Source organism: Tachysurus vachellii, chromosome 3 (assembly GCF_030014155.1).
Source record: "Tachysurus vachellii isolate PV-2020 chromosome 3, HZAU_Pvac_v1, whole genome shotgun sequence".
Taxonomy (NCBI): Eukaryota; Metazoa; Chordata; class Actinopteri; order Siluriformes; family Bagridae; genus Tachysurus; species Tachysurus vachellii.
This window is the reverse complement of record NC_083462.1, coordinates 20,656,676-20,672,928: the sequence shown is the minus strand read 5'-3', so window position 1 is coordinate 20,672,928 and position 16,253 is coordinate 20,656,676. Positions and strand designations below refer to the sequence as shown.

General features: G+C 38.5%; 1 protein-coding gene across 3 annotated transcripts in view; it reads right to left on the bottom strand.

Moving 5' to 3' along the window:
* Positions 1 to 16,027, bottom strand: part of nkain2 (sodium/potassium transporting ATPase interacting 2) — a 193,055-nt gene extending 177,028 nt beyond the window's left edge. For 2 of the 3 annotated variants that reach the window (XM_060864967.1, XM_060864969.1), the window contains exons 1-2: positions 15,375 to 16,027; positions 15,188 to 15,295 (exon numbers count right to left, since the gene is read on the bottom strand). In XM_060864967.1, the coding sequence (XP_060720950.1) occupies positions 15,188 to 15,241 (54 nt within the window). In that variant the 5' untranslated portion in view covers positions 15,242 to 15,295; positions 15,375 to 16,027. Of the gene's footprint in view, positions 1 to 15,187 lie in introns of all 3 variants that reach the window. The other variant, XM_060864968.1, reaches the window with a different exon arrangement.
* Positions 16,028 to 16,253: the final 226 nt, after the last annotated feature.

Here is a 16,253-nt window from a genome sequence, read left to right as displayed (position 1 = left end):
TAACTTCTAATAAAGCATAAAATAGACACAAGTGCAAAATATCAGTCATGACACTGATGAAAGATTTTGGAGGTTTTGGTAATGTGCTGAGGGTGAAGGAGAGGGTGGTGGAGGTGTTGATGGGTGACCACAACTCTCAGAACAAAGCCTTAAGCCAAAGCCTTAACCACTTTAACCACCACTGTGTCAGGAATCAGCCCGGACTTTTGGCCATGTGCAGTTGTTGTTGTTGTTGTTGTTGTTGTTCCGTGTCACATGTGTCTGCCCTGCCTTCGTTCACTCCTCCCTGTGTCCACACACCTGTTCCTTATTGTCAATTATTGTCATGTGTATTTAACTGAGCTGCGTTGCCGATGGCGGTGCGGAATCATTAGTTGAATGTGTTACCTTATTATTTCCTCGTCCGTTGTATTGTTTAGTTATCTTCTTTTTACTGTTTTGTCTTTATTATTTATTAAACCCCATTCATTTGAAGCTATCCTGCGTACAGGTCTGTCTTCCTCCTTCCTGGTTGTGACACACTGCTAATTTATTTATTTTTTTTTAATTTTTATTTTTTTTCTTCGAAGACAAGTTAAGAAATTCTACATCAGGATAGAATAGTGCAAACAAATAAGTATTTAAATGATTTCTCGCTATGGGTACATTAAAACCTTGGCACAAATTCAGAGCAATTTCAAACGGTTTTAAATTAAATGCACCGTGCTGTAACCTTTTCCAGGAGACTGGTATGATGGGTAAAGCCATCAGCAAAAAAAACAAATAAAAAATATCATGTTTACTTTCAAAACTTTCTCAAATTTAATAGAGTTCTTTTGTACATGGGGCCAGATTTTGATAAACAGAAAAAGAATAATTGCATCTGTGACCTTGACAAAAACTGTATGGCAGACCTCAGGCAAAGTCATGCTAGCTGTTATACTGCAATATGTGTGAAAATACAGAAATAAAATTCATATCTTTCACTAGATTTTCCATCTAGGATTTTGAAAGATTTTGGGGAAACAGATTTCTAGCCAATGTTTCAATGTTCAAGCTCAAACAAGCCCTAAACCTTTCGTTTTCTCATATGTACAAACCAAAGCTTGTGAATCTAGTGACTACATGGAAAAGAATTCACAATAAATAATAGTAATTGATCATTTTTTATAGAAGGGGAAGCCGTTAAAATGCAAATGATGGATTAGCAGTAATGTGAATTAGCCTGAAACAAATTTGATTATTTTTCAATAGCAACCTTGGGTTTATAGTTACGTTTAATGTTGTGAAATGTTAACAAAAACAAGATAGTAAGAAAAAAACATAAGGTAAATTAAACATTTGGCAGACACCCTTATCCAGAGCAACTTCTCCATTATACGGCTGAGCAATTGAGGGTTAAGGACCTTGCTCATGGTTGGCAGCTTGAAGGCCCTGGGACTCAAACTCACAACCTTCCATTCAGTAATATGATGGCTTAACCACTAAACTACCAATTGCCCACACTGGTGATCAACCACTTTCCCTCAATATATAGGCATATACAGATATTGGGAGTACTCAGCCCGGACTTTGGCCACGTGCATTTGTTTATGTTCTGTGTTCACGTGTCTGCCCCGCCCTTGTCTCTTCCTGCCAGCTTCTGCACACGTGTTCCTCATGTTTCTGATTGTCTTGTCTATTTATTTGAGCCGCGTTGCCTTGTGCAGTGTCGAATCCCCTGTTGTCTTCTGTTTTGTCCTGTCGCTGGTCTGTGTCTCTGTTTCGTGTTTTTTTAGTTATTAAAACCTGTTTTCTTTAAGTTATCCTGCATTTGGGTCTGTTTTTATCCCCGTGTCACTGACAGATACATATATTTGTATTTTTACGTCACAGTACACGTACAACCTGCCAGTAGATAATGAATATGAAGAACTTTGAGACTCTAGAATATAATGATGTTAATTGTTGTAGCAGTACAACGTGAAATTGTTCAGACCTGTAACCCACAGGTGAGCTGTTCTATAATGCTATTGCGAATGGAAAGAATGACTTCCTGTAACCTTCTCTGGGACAATGAATCTGAATGTGTCTTTTGGAATATGAGCTCCACTGCCTCCATATTGTGTTGTAGAGTGGGTGAGACAGATTGTCCATGATGGACAGCAGATTATTCAGTGACCTCCGGTTCCTCACTGACTCAAATATCTGCAGTTTGTATCCATTAGAGCCAGAAATGCTTGTTCCCACTTTTTGTGTTTAAGGCTTTAAAAGAAAAAAAGGCAGCTTTCTGGTAAGAAACAAGAAGACTTTCGCAAAATGGCCAGCACTACCTCAGATACCTCATACTTCTCAGAAGGTTGTGAGCTCAAATCGCAGGTCCACCAAGCTGACACTGCTGGGACATTAAGCAAGGCCCTTAATCCTAACTTGATAAGTGAGTGAGTGGCGTGCCATATGGCTAAGTAAGTTGACCCATACTCAGAATTCGTTCTCCACATTTAACCCATCCAAATTGCACATACACAGCAGTGAACACACACACACACTTCACACCGCAGCCATTTATTCTGCGGTGCCAGAGCAGTTGGGGGGGGTTCGGTGCATTGCTCAAGGGCACCTCAGTCATGGCCAGCCCCAGACTCGAACCCACAACCTTAGGGTTAGGAATCAAACTCTCTAACCATTAGGCCACGACTTCCCAATGACTTGATGAGTTGTGTCATTAGTTAACATTTAAAGCCTTTGGCCTGACCTGAACCCTGACCTATTAGTTCTTCAGGAGCTCTTGGTTGCACAATTCCTTTATTTATTGTCCACTGTCACCCAAATGAGTATAAGGTTCCCTTCTGAGTCTGGTTCCTCTCACAGTTACTTGCCACCATCACCTCAAGCTTGTTTATATGAGATTGATTTTAGAGATATATAGTAAGTTCATTTAAAACTTATTTTTCATTTTTATTCTGTTTCTATGCTTCTTTAAAATTGCCTTAAAACAATGGCAATTGTTAAAAGCACTAAACAAATAAATAAAATTGAACTGAAGTTTATAAAATTAGATAAAAATATATGCCCCTTTGTCTATTGTGCATCTTAATATTAAATTCAGCTTATAAGACATGACGGCTTCTTGTGTTGTTCCTCTGTTTTCTACAAAATATATTTACTTTGACAAATTGTAAATTTCATAGAATTTCCAATTAAATAATAATAATAATAATAATAATAATAATTATTATTATTATTATTTTATTTATTTATTTTGTTTGCAGTATGACTGACGTATGAAGTATTTTTATAACATACACTATAAAATCTGTATAACATCTCATAAGAAACTTCATGCATTTGCATCTATATTTTTACTTCCTGTTAACCTGCAAACTTTCTAAACAAAACACATAAAATAACCAGTGTAAACAGAACCTTTATGTTTTATTTTATCTGTAAAGCAAATTAACACACTAAGGGACTTGACTACAGTATAAACTGATATGTGATGATAGTTTGTCCCTGGTGTGTTCATGGAAACTTGCCCCAAATCATTTCATTTGATGATAGATTGCGCCAGAAGTCAATAGGTTATGACTAAAGTTCAAACTTCAATGCAATTTTCTAAAAAAATGATAGCATTCACTCATTGAATGTCCTTATCCTTTACTATAACCTCAATCCCATGAGAGCTAAAGACAACATTAATTAAATATAAGAATACATTCATCTTTAAATAACAAATAACACGCAAGTGAGGCTATAATACACGTTTTGCGGCATCTCAGTTTTCTAGCAAGGGCATTTCATATTTCGTAATCAAGACTTAGAGACTGTCACCTCTGTTCAGGGATTTAAGTAATCAAGAGTTACAGGAGTTATATAAAGGCATGGCTGATTTTCTCTCGGTTATGAAAGGCCAAGAATAATTTGATTTTGCAGACTGCTCTAAGTTGACTGAGCCTGAAAAAACAAACAAAAAAACCCACAATAATGCATTATACCATTATAAATAAGTATATGGTTTTACTTAGTTAGCTTCCATGAAAAATGTTATACTCTCATAATTTATCATATCTGACATTTAGTAATATGTTTTCTGTCCTATGTGGTCAATAAGGCAATTCATACCATTTCTACCACAAAATAAATGATCAAATGAGACATGTTCTGTTCCTGAGGCTTACTGCTTTAGTCTGCTAGTAGCTAAAAGGGTCTGCTAGTAGCTAAAAGGGAAGGGAATCCTAATACTGTAGCTAGCTAAAAGCTTAGAATCATACAAACTGAAAGACAAACTTGCTTATTTGGATGTGGCACTCTATGATACACTATTATTCATGAAAATTATAGCAAATTTTGTTGCTTAGCATATCAGAGAAGAAACAGAGTACAGAGAGTATAGTGGCCATCTTAAAACTAAATCACTTTCTCCTCAGCACTTAGCTATGAAGGAGATATTTTTCCCAACTGTATTAGATACAGTACTTTCTTTACAAGTATTTCACACTTGTCATTTTATTTCTTTTAAGGCAAGTGTGGAATGGTTTACACATGCTTTTTTTACTCTATGCTAAATGTTAGCTACGTTAAACAAGTCTCAACTATAAACTTTATTTGAGTAAGGACAAAATAATGCATTTTCTTTTAGCTGAGCTATATTATATAAAGGAGAGAGGTAAGCGGACACATGCTAATGAGATGCATTTGATAATGAGTCCCAGATCCGTTGGGTTCTTCATGCTAAACACTCAATCCGTGTGTATTTTAGGCTAAACAAGGGTAAGGATTATTCAGACCCTGCTAGAGGAGAAAAGGTATTATCCACTGTACTGTACACTTTGCTAAATGCCAATTCAATTAAGTGAGGACTGCACAGTGGTCTTCATTAAAGGGTTAGCAGCATCGAATTTCAAAGTCTAATTAGCTTAGAGCTGCAAAATGATCAAATGTGCTATAGATCTGTGACAAATCTATAGGCATGGGACTGCAGACTGAATTTAACTTGGAGGCAAACAGATCTTGGGCTGTAACTTATATTACTATAAAAAGTCTCTAGAATAATCTCAGAGACATTCTCTAGAACAATCTCAGAGAATTTCTAGAATAGACAGAGGCAGTAGTTGGCACCAATTCTGGAATCCCTGACAGATTCATGTACTTTCTCACAATATAAGTCATGAGAAATGCTATAAATTAAAGAAGCATAGGACCATGTAGGTCCTCAATGCACTATGCCATCAAGCCTTTTAGAGATAGGGTAGCTATACTATTTGTAAGAGAAACTTTGGTTTGCACTTAGGTAGATTTATTGTACACTACACCAAGAATGTCAGGACTCTGCCTGGACTTTGGCCATGTGCCTTTTGTTTATGTTCCTTGTGCACATGTCTGCCCCGCCCTTGTCTTTTCCTCCCCGCCTCTGCACACCTGTGACTCATGTGTCATGATGATTTGTGTTATTTAATTGAGCCGCGTTGCCTTGTGCAGCGCGGAATCCTCTGTTGTCCTTGTCTGCTGTTGTCTACGTTTGTTGTCTTTGTCCTGTTTCGTTTTCCTTTAGTTAATAAACCCTGTTTTTGTTAAGCTGTCCTGCATTTGGTTCCATTTTTACCCCCGCATCCGTGACAGAAGGATTCCGCCAGATCAGGACCCAGCAGGACAGCTGCAGCCTGGACCGGCCGATTTTGGGAGCATTTTTTTTTCTTATTGGATTTTTTTTCCCCCTGGACTTCGTGGGTTTTGGTGACATCGGTCCGCATTTTTTCGGTGGGGGACGCTGCTCCGCTTCCGGTTTCTCCGCGGAGGGCGCTGCCTCACTTCCTGGTTGCGGGCCATGTCACCAGCCCGAGTTTTGTTTTTTCTGTGTCCTGTGACATCGCCCCACACCTGTTCGGCGGGGGGCGTCGCTTCACTTCCGGTTTCCGTGGGGGACGGCGCCTCACTTCCTGTCCGCGGGGGGTGTTGCAGGCCCGTGTTTTGCCCTTGGATTTTTTCTGGGGTTTTTTTTTTCTGTTTTGTGGAGGATTTTTTTTTTCCCTGCCCTCCCTCCCCTTTTCCTGGTTCCCGAGACGTGGGTCTGGCTGCGGTGTGTCGGGGGCTGTGCTCGGGCCCTCCTGTTCAGCTGTGGCCGTCGCTCGGGCCCTCCTGTTCGGCTGTGGCCGTCGCTCGGGCCCTCCTGTTCGGCTGTGGACGTCGCTCGGCCCTCCTGTTCGGCTGTGGACGTCGCTCGGCCCTCCTGTTCGGCTGTGGACGTCGCTCGGCCCTCCTGTTCGGCTGTGGACGTCGCTCGGCCACTCTCCACGCCCTTGTCTTTTCCTCCCCGCCTCTGCACACCTGTCCCTCATGTGTCATGATGATTTGTATTATTTAATTGAGCCGCGTTGCCTTGTTCTCTGGTTTCATCCCACTTCTAAAATACATGCCAGGATGTTGACCGGTAATTCTGAAATTCCATGTAAAGAAGTTTGAGTATTGTTGTGAGTAATGCCCTGCAACGGACTGACATCTCTTCCTTGTATCCCATGTTCCTAGTGCCTTGTGCCACCATAATCTTCATCCCTACTTCCCATGAACCATCAATTTTATCCCTTAAGGTAACCTTTTTTTCCCAAAGGTATATCTCCTTTTCTATATCTCCAGCCATAAACCTCTGTCATCTACTCATGATGCCTGGAACTGTCTCTATCTTCCTTATCTTTATGGCACTCCTGAACCTTAAGAAATAAATCTGATTGAACTATAAACCTTGACAGATCTCTCTGTCTCTCTATGGTGATGAAAAGCTCAAAACACAAAGCAGGCATCACCATTGGGAACAAAATGTGCTTTTCTCATCTCAATTCAGTCAAAGCAAGTCTTTCTAAGTTGTTTGTTCCAACTTTAGAAATGATCACATTGTTCCAGCCTGCCAAAAAATGCAGTCTGAACTGATATAAATATCCATGCTTGAATTTCCTGCATGTGTTTGTGTAGGTTTCCTCTGGATCCTACAGGACAGGGTTCTCTGACTTCCCAAATAGTTTACCCCTAAATTACTATCCATCCGAGATGTAGACCTGCCTCCCACCCAGTATTCTGGGGGTAGGGTGTCAATACCTGACAAGTCTGGCCAAGTGGTTATTGAAGATGAATGAACAAGGAAGGTACATGAATGCTCTATAACATGTTTGTACAACACTTCTTCCCACCCACAATCTCGCAATAATGGGTATAGTGCCAATAATAATAGATTTTAGTCTGATCTCGGGATCAAACCCCAGACCCTGAGCTTTGAGGGTCTGGGGTTTGATCCCGAGATCAGGTTACTGGCTGTGTGTTTTGCATGTTCTCTTCATAAAATTCCTTCACAAGTATGTAGACTGGTTACCTTAAAATGGACTGGATTTCTATCTAAGGTGTATTCTCATTTCACACCTAGGATAGATTCAGGAGCCCTGACTTAAAAGAAAGCCGGTCACTCAAAATGAATGCCATTGGCACTATAATAAAGCTGCCATTTTTATCTGAGTCTTGTGTGTTCAGCTCAGTTCATCATCAAGTCACCAGTTGGATAATGCATTATCCCTCAATTTGCCATAAAAAAATCAAGAACACACACTCATGCGTAAATCAGTCAGTGAGTGTGCAATGCTGAGCTTTTTCATTATCCCTTAGAAATATTAAAAAGTCATATAGTGTATCCAAGGTTTTACGGTCTCTTTAGCTTCCTCCCAGGCAGATGTTATTTTTCTTTATACACACATACACATCAATTTTCCTCACACAAACACCTCTCATATTTTTGTTATCATGGACACAGGGCTCCGGTGGTACGTCCAAAGTGCTTTACACTATTGTTAGGTGAGCTTTTCTTAGCATTGCAATAATTTGGCTGGTTTTCTGAAATGCCTAAGTTGGTGTTGAGAATTTTCCACATTATTTAGACTACTTATATAAGTCACTACTTCTTGAGCTCATTTGTAACTTGTCTCTATGCCAGAAATGCAGCATTCGGATATGCTGGAACAATGATTTATTTGGCATTTTAAATTATAGCATGTTGGCACTATCTGTGCACCTATTAAGTATCCAGCACAATATAATTCTTTGGCTTTATTTACAGAAAGAGCATGCAAATATAGTGTCTAGGTTTTTATATGGAATTTTTTTAACGGTGAGGTCATTATGGTTACTTATTTTCATGCAGCTTGTGAATTTAAGCAACATCACACTTCCGTAGTATGCGGTCATGCTGAATTTCAGAGTATTGCTATTATACAACATGTCAGGTAAGTGAAATTTTAGACACAATATGACCGAAGGTTCTTTTGATTTTTGCTCCTGAAGAAGCTTCACTCACTTTACAGCACATGGGCTAGCTGGCTAGCTAACCCACACTTCATTGTACATTCCTGCTAAAGAGGCTTCTGGTGAAATTGGTAAAAATCCCACAGTGTAACGATCTGCTGGAAGCTGTTTTAGGAAAACAACTGCAAACTCTAGTCACAGTGAAAATTTCCACTACACATCCCAGTGCAGTTTTACTAACTAATAATACAAAGCAGCCTTGGAATGCCACTCAACCAATCAAATTATTTAGAGTATAATTTATAATATTGGCTCTTACAGGAATGACCTCATCATATTTTCTCACTTTTCATATCAAAGCCCTGACTATCCATCAATATTTGATACTTGTGATTTTTCAAATGTAGAATTGTAGTATGGACAATGTTAAAATCTATCAAATTTGTTAAAATCAGTAAAAAAAAAGTTCAGTAACCAGGTAACTGCAAAGACTAGACTAGGTAATACGATGCCGTTTTAATAATTGCTCTAATACATATACATATAATATATAGAAACTTTTAAATAATACACAAAATACATCTGTATACATCTCGGTAAGTGTGTGTGTTTGTGTGGTATTTAAATATAATTGATTTATTTATTCTTTACTGTATATAGTTATAATATATAAACTTTATATATTTATTTGTATTTATGGCCTTCAAGTATCTAAAATATCCTTAGAAATACAAGTCTGACCTAAACCAGAGGAAGCTATGATTAGCATCAGATAACAGTAGCCTCTGCGCTAATGCTGCATACATTATAGCCGTATACATTAGCTCAGCGAATTCATTTCTATAGCTGCTCTTACTGAAACAACGGTAACTAACTTTTCATTAAACTCAATCAATAAGGTGGAAAGTTCATGCGCTGCTTTATATTTCAGTTCAGTGAGTCTGATGAGCTGCTAATGGACTGCAGGGAATAACTTCTGTGTATTTTCCTTTCTTGGCTCGACTCGGCCATGCTCAAGCTTAGCTCATTTGACAAAGAGAAAGTCCAGTACGTGTACGAACACGCAACATCACAATATGGCAACGCAAACCGGAATGTGAACACATGCGCTGTTGTGGCATAACACAACAACGGGGATAAAATTACATGGTGGTTTAAGTATATTTCTCAATATGGCTTTTAAAATAACTCTCAGTGCTAAAAATGCTGCAAGATTTACTGATGTGCTGACCTGAGAACAAATGATGTACAAAAGAACAGGAAGTAGTAATCAGGAGCAATAACATGCTAGTCTCAAAGCAGACCATGATTAACACACCTACCATGGATGAAATAATTTGGAATTAAGAGAGATTTACTATAATAATAATAATAATAATAATAATAATAATAATAATAATAATAATAATAATAATTATACATTTAAATGAGTAGCATACAATATAGTTATCTCAACAAATAGCAAGTCAAGAAGAAAGTGTAGTGAGGTTGCTAAGGATTCCTATCAAATTATTTTCCCAAAAAACATATTTCAAAAATGAAAGAATGTGCATCATGTTCATAAGATGTCTGGCCACATATTTAAAGCCCTCTGCTGTCCATAAGAAAAATTAGAATTGTTATATTAAAGACTGAAAAGCAACCCTTTTTCCTCATCGCATTTGTTGCTGTCGAGTAAGAGATATAAAACTGACCAGCTTTATTCTAGCAGAGGTGGTGCTATTATCAGAGGTGGTGCTATTATCTTTAATATCAAAGCATGCTTTAACCTGGTCAGGGTCACAGTTGATCCACAGCCTATCCCAGGGTCACTGGGTAATGGGCAGGAATAACTGCTGAATGGAAAACCAGTCCATACAATTCATCTACAGCCAAGATGCTTACACCTACACCTGGTAGCATGTTTTGGGAGGAGAAACCTGAAAACCTAGAGAAAACCCAGACGGACATTTCCGAGATACATAAAATATAAATAATATCAAATGCTATGAAGTATATAATAATTTGATAAAGCAGGTGCAGTTGTATAATAGATATCAAACTTTATATGGACCAAGAGAACTTTTTTTGGATGTATTTGTGTCAGCTGTACGTTGCTTTATCTGATTTATATAAGCATTTTTATCTATTTATGTGTCTTATAGGAGCTTTTTAACACGTTCATTGGATTCAAGGTTTTGATGTTTCAGCTACTGATAAGCCATATTGAAGGGACCAGACAAACCATCTAATAACTAAGGACTCAGTTATGATTACTCAATTATGATTACATTGATAATTGTTGGTTGTCATTTCTAAAAGATGTGTGTGTGTATGTGTGTGTTCATACATTAACAGTAAGGCAGATTACCGCACTTTTAGATTCGCTTTTAGCTTTGCACCCAGCAAAGATGACTAGCGCTAATTTCTTGGCAGCTCGCTGCCAACGAGCAGAAAAGGCACTGTAAGCTTTACTGAACCTCTTCCAGGTGATGAGATCACCTTGCACAATCTGAATAAATTAAAGGGCAAAATAGTCAGCTCGTTAGCTTAAACGAGCTTTGTTTAATGTCAAATGACCCATCACATCACATAGACCTGATTCAGCATGCCAGCTGGGCACAGCCAGACCATCAGTGCCCACTCTGGTGAGTCAGCATACAGGAGGCCAGACAGTGTGTTATGTAATGAAAAAAAAAACCCACAACAGAACCTACTGTTACAGGAATATAATCAACAGCACCAGTGCCAGTTCTGCTGAGTTATTATTAAACAATTTGTAAAAAACAACATATCATACTTTTTATGAACTTATGATTACACTTAATGAAATATATAGCAGCGATTATCAGTTGTTCCCTTAAAAATAGCTCTTTTTTCTCTCACGTGAAGTTAATAAGACAAAAATCTCTTCATCCTGAAGATCATTAATATAGAAATTTCTGACCAATCAGAATTAAGATCTCAGCAGCACTATGGTACAAGATGCTGAGCATGATGCTCTATTTATCCATAAAACTTGAATACAAATACACTTAAAGGTGCAGTCTGCAATGTTGTATAGTATTAAATATAGGCCTGTGATGATCATCATCATATGTTAAATATACCTACAATCTTCTTTTCAGTATTTCCAAGCAAGTGTATAGTAACAGATATTTTTAATAATATAACAGATATTCTTGAAAATCAGTCCACCCCAGATGGAAAAGGCTTAGTCTATCGATCTATCCATTTTCTTTACCGTTTATCCTAAACAGGGTCACAATGAGCCTGTAGTCTCTCCCAGAGGACACAAAGGTGTTTGGAAATGTACTGGTCCACTTTGTCCTGTATTACATATAGTTTCCTTAAAAAATATTAAGCTGCTCATATAAAGGTGATTTCGTTGCACCTTCAGATTTTGGGGGTTGATGCCAGCCTCCACCTTGTGCATGTAAACTCTGCATGTGTTCAACCTTGGCTAGACACCAGGTGCCATCTGAGCCTGTGTATGATAAATGGTACAGAAAATAGATGGATGGATGAATTAATGGACGGACAGGCGGACAGATGACGGCTGGATGGAAGGGCGGACAGATAGATGGAGGGAAGTACAGACGGATGGTTGGAAGGATGGATGGATGGACAGATGGAATGATCGATGGATGTATGGATGGACGGACGGATGGATGGATGGACGGAAGGACGGACGGTTGGAAGGATGGATGGAAGAACGGATGGATGGATGGATGGATGGATGGATGGATGGATGGATGGATGGGTGGATGGATGGATGGAAGGACGGAAGGATGGATGGATTGAAAGATGCATGTATGAATGAATAGATGAAAGGATGCATTGCATGATGGATGGATGGATGGATGGATGGATGGATGCATGGATGGGTGGAAGGACAGAAGGATGGATGGATTGAAAGATGCATGGATGAATGAATAGATGGAAGGATGCATTGCATGATGGATGGATGGATGGATGGATGATTGGAAGTTTTTAATTACTAATCTGAATAATGTAAATTGATGGCAAGTAATAACTATAGAATAAAATATGAACCTGATTACATGTGCAGTGAGACAACAGGCTTTGATTTTATTCAGGGCTTCGAACAGACACAATGTAACCACAATGAACGTACAAACATTAATTGTGTATATTTAACTCATTTTTTTCTTCACTTGGAAAAAAGACATATTGCTCCTTTAAACCAGAGACAATTGTTAAAAGGAAAAAAACATAAATTCAAGCAAAGTGAACTGGTCTTCCACAGCATGGTCCACAGCAACCCAGTGCTTTAAATATCTTCTTAATCAGAGTTTAGTGGTTCTTCAATGTTAGGCTACTCAATTATTGATGCACTAATGTGCAGTACATTTTGTATTACACTCAAACTGTTCTGATTAGAATATTGCAGAGATTTTTAGATTTTTAGATACCGATATTTAGGTATTCCGATATTTAGTTCTGCTGAGGATTTGCCAACAAATCACCAACGACTTTAAAATCTGTTGAGTTACATATTACACAAATTAAAAGGGGAGTTATAAAAAGCGCTGGACCTGGTGAGTTATTTAACATGAAGTCCAACAAAAACTGCCAACAGCTGAATGTCTTCAGAGAATGTGTACAGATTTATAGCTTAAAGACTAGAGACTACTACGAGTCCCAGGACAAATTTAAAACATGATTTAACAGTTTTCAGTATTAAGAACATCAGAAAACGTTCAAGGTATTGTTCAATTTCACAGGTTTAAAGGAGAAATATGTCATTTTAGAAAAAAAAAACTTTAAAATGATTTGTTAATGTCTTTTCGTTTAAGCCCTGTATAAATTCGAGTAAACGCGTAGATAAGTATTTGGTAATAAGTTTGTCACTGTACATTCTGTACATTACAAACTAGTTAAAAACATTAATGTAAATAATGCAGAGCCCAAAATAAGTAAAACTGCAAAAAATAAAAAAAATTATTGAATATATTACAAAAGACCAACAAATTAAACTCTTCACTAAACACTTCAAACCGCCAAAAAATAATGCAGTCATGAATATATACATTACCTTGTGCATTCAGATAAGGCAAAGCAAATGAGTCTGCTAAAGAAGTAATCAGGTACAGCTTAATGTACTGACTCTTGCAGCTCATAAACGATCCTGCAGCAGAACCGAGCTCATGGGGGGTAAACACAACGCATATTTTAGTGCGACGGTAATATTCATCGCACTTCGATTGCTTAAGCTGCAGTAAAAAAAAACAGGAACCAGAAATGATTAAAAAAAAAAACGCATTCTTAGTATAGACAACATTTACTCAAGCACAGTATGGAGTGCAATTCAGGACAGTAGAGTAGAGTACAGTATGCATCATCACTGTAGGACTTTTCTTAACCTCTTTTCAGCGGACAGACTGCTAATTGCCTGTTTCAAAGCCAATCAAGATGAGCATAAATAATAGTCACCTCAGGCTAACAGCTTAACCCAGACGCCTTTTCACTAGCAGCACGCTTCAGCCTATGAGACAGAAACAGACCTCCTAGTGTTAGACTAGATTTGGCTAAGATTGCTCTCTTATTGCCTGTTTTATGTCTCCTTGGCCTTGCATGACCCACATTTTACACGGCAAGGTTAACACCTGCAGCAGTGAAGTAACCTGCATAGCTGGAATTAACTCTGTGTGCGTTTGGATTCGTACGAGAGTGTTAATTCATCCTTGTAAGAGTCTATTTAACACTTTAATTCACAAATACGAACGTGTAGTGATGTTTGTCTTTCATGTATTTCTCTCAAATTTCCATGTACACTATAAAATGAACCCGTATTAAATCAGAAAGTATAAAGTATAAAGCATAGAAATAACTTTGATCCAGTTTCAATATTGAGAAAAAAATCCCTTTTTTTCTTATAGAAAAATAAATATAGAAATAAATGAATTAAGGAATGAAACTCTATTCAGCTTCACAGTCTTTAAATTGTTTGCTATGTAAAATCATATACAGATACATATACGATCATATACAGAGCTTTAGATAACTCCAAAATGACTGAGAAAGCACACAGAAAAAATCTTATTATTGCAAATGCATCGTATTTTGAATAAAAGATGTGCTCATATCCTTAGGTGTGAGAAAAAAGAAATGACTATATATTGCTTAATTATGTCTTACATAATATTTTAATAGCTCTAGCTTGTATGCTTAAATTCCACATTGTATAATATTTAACAGATAATATATTGAGATTTAAATACAATATGACAAGTGATCCAAAAATTGGTGTTGAGATGTAAAAGTGTTGGATCATTCTCTGTGTAGGTTTAAACATATTTATGCCTAAATCTGTAACTATATTTATAACTAAATCGTTCATTCAACTTTTTTTAGTCTTTAATATGGTTTTTGAGACATTTAAGATTTAAAAGCAAAAGGTTCCTTGGGAATATCTTTCAGCTTTTACTTTCTTTTTCCCTTTGAGAGCTAAAGGTGGCTGTATCTTCTATTGAAAATATTGACATGAAGACGATATTGTACGATATTTGTCGATTTTTCCTGCTCGTGTGCATTGAATTACCTTTTAAACCTTTCAATCAAGTGTATTTGTTTGTTTATTGTCACAAACAGCTTGAAGTTTGATTCTGGAATGGATTAGAAATCATTAAAGTTTCTTTTACTCATCACTGACGTAGAAGGTAAAGAAGGTACAAATGTCCCCTTGATGGTACCACTAGCCCAGAGCAGAGAAGACAAAGTCGATTTTGGTACCAAAAGGTCCGTACACGGTTCCTAAAACCGGCCTACTTTCTGAAAACAGGTCCATGAGAGTGTTGGGTTGAATTAACAAGCTGTGTTTGTGTGTTTAAAGCCTGGCTGGTGTTCATTTATTGATTCACTAATTAAAGGCTGTAAGAGTTAATTGTGTTGGTTCATTGCATCCTTGTGGAATGTATGGAAGGTTGCTTAGTGTGAGAAATAAACTTACCAGCTGCATGCCGCAGATGAAGGCCAGTGTACAGCGACCACTGCAGCAGCCCATGATGCTCCGGAACTCCGGGCTGCTCCACTGGACTTGCGCCACACACCAAAACTCCTACCAAAATCACCAGGCTGACTTGAATAATTTAATCTCTCACTCCTGTTGATGTCATGCCTTAATATCTATCACTCACCACACGTTCCTGCGTTTGCTCCCAACAATAATATCCAGCCGGTGGAGTTAAAACAGCTCGTGCGCCCTTTTCACACCTTTCCAAAGTCTGTTTGTTCACGAGCCCTGAAATGTCAGTGTTATTCTCCCACACGGAATGACAGGTTAGTTCTGTAAAAATGCAAGAGACTTGTTTTCGAGTTGGTCAAATTGTTTTGTGCGGCAAAATAGCATACGTGCGTGTGGAAAAGAAGCAACGTAACGCTCGCGCCGTTTCGCCTACTCCACGAGACAAAGCACTCCGGTGGGGAGGTCACGCAGACCGAGCAACGTTCATCGCTCCTCCTAGAGAATAGAACAGGACGCATAGGCACGCGATGTTTCCTTGTCGTGTTCAAAACCTTCAAGAGAACGGAGTGTTCAACTTGTCAGGTTTTATATCCCGGAGCACGACACGGTAACCGGAGGGAATTCATTAATCCGTACGGAATGAGATGACGCTGGACGGAGTGTGAGAGTGCGCGTCTCTAACACGATGTGCATCCTCGGGAGATCAGGAATCGGTGCTTTATAAAGCTGAAGGGATTTACAAAAGAAAAACAAAGGAAGAAAGGAAAAAGAAAGAAAAGTCGCGCGCTCACACCGCTTAGAAAAATCCTAGGGACGAAAGATGCAGCGCTGCCATCTGATGCTCCAGATTGAAGAAACCCGGGCGCGCGACGGGGGTGGGGGTGTCTCTCTCTCTCTCTCTCTCTCTCTCTCTCTCTCTCTCTCTCTCGCACTCACTCGCTTGCGCGCGCGCTGATGCTGATGCTGATGCGCTACGGGGCGCAGGGTTGGGTTACCGCTTGATCTCTCACATGGTTGCCAGATTGGCTGGAATGTTTACGGTCCATCCCGT